Source organism: Bison bison, unplaced genomic scaffold (genome assembly GCF_000754665.1).
Source record: "Bison bison bison isolate TAMUID 2011002044 unplaced genomic scaffold, Bison_UMD1.0 scf7180017864389, whole genome shotgun sequence".
Lineage (NCBI taxonomy): Eukaryota > Metazoa > Chordata > Mammalia > Artiodactyla > Bovidae > Bison > Bison bison.
The window spans coordinates 7,105,887-7,108,616 of record NW_011494961.1 but is presented as its reverse complement, the minus strand read 5'-3'; the positions used below and the strand labels follow the sequence as shown (position 1 = coordinate 7,108,616).

Below are 2,730 nucleotides of genomic sequence, written 5' to 3'. Positions count from 1 at the left end.
GATGACAAGCGCTGTGGTGAGATTAAAGGAGGCTCACGTGATAGAGAGCAACTGCATGCCCAGTGTACGCTGAGGCCACAGGGGATTTACTAAGGTGGGAAGGATAGGTTGAAGAATAGGGGTAGAGTTTGGGGTTGGCCTTTCTTTGAAAATGCTATCAGGCATCCAGGAGACATGTTAAGTGCTCGGTGAGATGCACAGTCCGGACTTTAGGAAAGGCCAGGGCTGGAAATACGGATTTGTGTGGTGCTGGACTGTGATGGGATTTAAGGAGGACTTGTGAAATAGGGAACAGAAAGTTTGAATACTTAAAGAAACAGAAAAGTGGGACAAGAGCTGTGCGGTCCATTATTTTCCTGTGACAAGTATTATGGCAACGGTTTTTCTGTAACATGTAGCTTCATTTTCTCAAAATTCCAGTTTCCTTTTTAAAAGTGGGAAATGAGGCACAAAAAAGATAGTAAATTGCCCAGGGCCAAGCCATGAGCAGGTGCTAGAGTTGGGGTTTGAACCGGGCTTATGGGAATCCAATGTCCTTCCATTTGCTAAACCTTGGTACAGTCAATACAACACTCCCAGGCTTCCCTGGTGTCCAGGGGTTAAGAATCCACCTTGCAATGCAAGGGACATGGGTTCAATCCCTAGTCCAGGCAGATCCCACACGCTTTGGAGCAACTAAGCCTGTGGGCCACAACTACTGAGCCCACAGCGCTGCACCTGCTGAAGCCCTTGCGCCTAGAGCATGTGCTCCGCAACAAGATGAGAAGCTACCGTGATGAGGAGCCAGGGCACCACCATGAAGAGTAGCCCCCACTCGTGGTGACCAGAGAAAGTCCACATGCAGCAAGCAACAAAGACCCATAGTCAAAAAAGAAAGACATAAATCTTAAAAAAAACATACAGCACTCCTGAATGAACAGATTATCCAGGTCTCTTATAAATAAAATAAAATATATATGCTTGACTGAAATATTTATTTGAGAATTATACAGCAAAATTGCAAAATGGCATAAACTTTGTAGAGAACTTTAAAAAATGTCCCATCAAACCGCCTGTATTTTTTTCCTTGAAGAAGTACTAATTATTCAGTATCATTTCAATTAAAATGGAGCTCCTGAGAGAAAAAGAGTAGAGAGAAGAGAGATCATAGTTTTATATGTTATGCTGAGAAATAAGAGACCTTCCTACATGTTGACTAATCCAGTCAAAATAATTGGCCACTTTGGTGTAAACGCCTGGGAACTCTGATTTTCCGCAGTTTTCACCCCAACTCACAACACCCCAAACGTAAGTCACGTTGTTGACATCCTGACAGACTAAGGGGCCTCCAGAGTCCCCTTTACACGCATCAATAGAACCATCATCTGTACCTGAGGAAGACAAGGGACAAAGAAAATCACACATTTACTTCCATTGTCAAGGCTGTTCTTCCACCAATGCCTGTACTGACACGGACTTTCTTTTTATTTTTTTCAAGTTTTTTGTTTGTAGTTTTTGAACGTGCTGTGTGGCATGTGGGATCTTAGTTCCCTGACCAGGGATTGAACTCCCACCCCCTGCATTGGAAGCGTGCAGTCTTAACAACTGGACCTCCAGCAAAGTCCCAAACACTGACTTTCTTACACTTTCCTAACAGGCAATAACGATGGGCTCCCTTACAGAGCAGGCCCAAAGAGTTGTGGAAATGCAAGTTGGAAAATACTGTGTCTTTTATTAATACTCATTCTCCAAGTTTAGCAAGTACTCTCCTGCTTCCTCTACTTTGTGGAAGCATATTTCATAATGAGATGGCAATCTCAAAGTAGCATCAGTGGCTGAGTGGAAAAATAATAGGGGTACCTAGTACTCACTGATGGAGAAGGCAATGGCACCCCACTCCAGTACTCTTGCCTGGAGAATCCCAGGGATGGGGGAGCCTGGTGGGCTGCCGTCTATGGGGTCGCACAAGTCGGACATGACTGAAGTGACTTAGCAGCAGTAGCAGCAGTACTCACTGAGTGCTTAATATGTATTAATTGTTCACTGTTTTAATCCCCATCACAACCTTATGAGGGAAGGATCATTAGTATACCTATTTTAATATGAGATAAGGGCCCAGAGACATTAATGAACCTGTCTAGGGTCACACAGCTAATAAGTGGCAGAGCCTGAACTTGAACCCAGGTAGCCAGACTTCTGAGCTTATCCTCTTAACTGTGCAATCATGCCTGGGTAGATTGTGTGCTGTTCTCTCCTTTTGTGCTCTGAAATCCTTAGCTCCCTTTTAAGATGGTGGGGTGGGGGGAGCACAGGGAATGGTCTGTTTACTTTCTTCTCACTCTTGTGACTTTCCAAGATTTTAGACGCTGTATCCAAGAAGTTGGGGCTTCCCTGATGGCTCAGCAATAAAGCATCTGCTTGCAGTGCAGGAGATGCAGGAGACTCAGGTTTGATCCTTGGGTTGGGAAGATCCCCTGGAGGAGGGCATGGCAACCCAGTCCAGTATTCTTGTCTGGAGAATTCCATGGACAGAGGAGCCTGGCAGGCTATGGTCCAAAATGTCACAAAGAGTTGGATGCGACTGAGCACACAGACGCATCCAGGAAGTTACAGGATGTCCATAAGTCTGCCTTTTTCTATAACCCACTGTTTGTAAGTGACTTCAGTAAAGTGTGCTAAACGCCCTGCCCTGGCTGGCACCCTGCCTTCGGGTCACCACCAGAAGCAGGAACTGATGTAGTTGTGTTAGGT

General features: G+C 45.2%; 1 protein-coding gene across 1 annotated transcript in view; it reads right to left on the bottom strand.

Moving 5' to 3' along the window:
• Positions 1 to 955: 955 nt before the first annotated feature.
• Positions 956 to 2,730, bottom strand: part of CFI (complement factor I) — a 50,996-nt gene continuing 49,221 nt past the window's right edge. Inside the window, exon 15 of the mRNA XM_010858546.1 lies at positions 956 to 1,370. Within this exon, the coding sequence (XP_010856848.1) occupies positions 1,153 to 1,370 (218 nt within the window). The 3' untranslated portion in view covers positions 956 to 1,152. The remainder of the gene's footprint in view (positions 1,371 to 2,730) is intronic.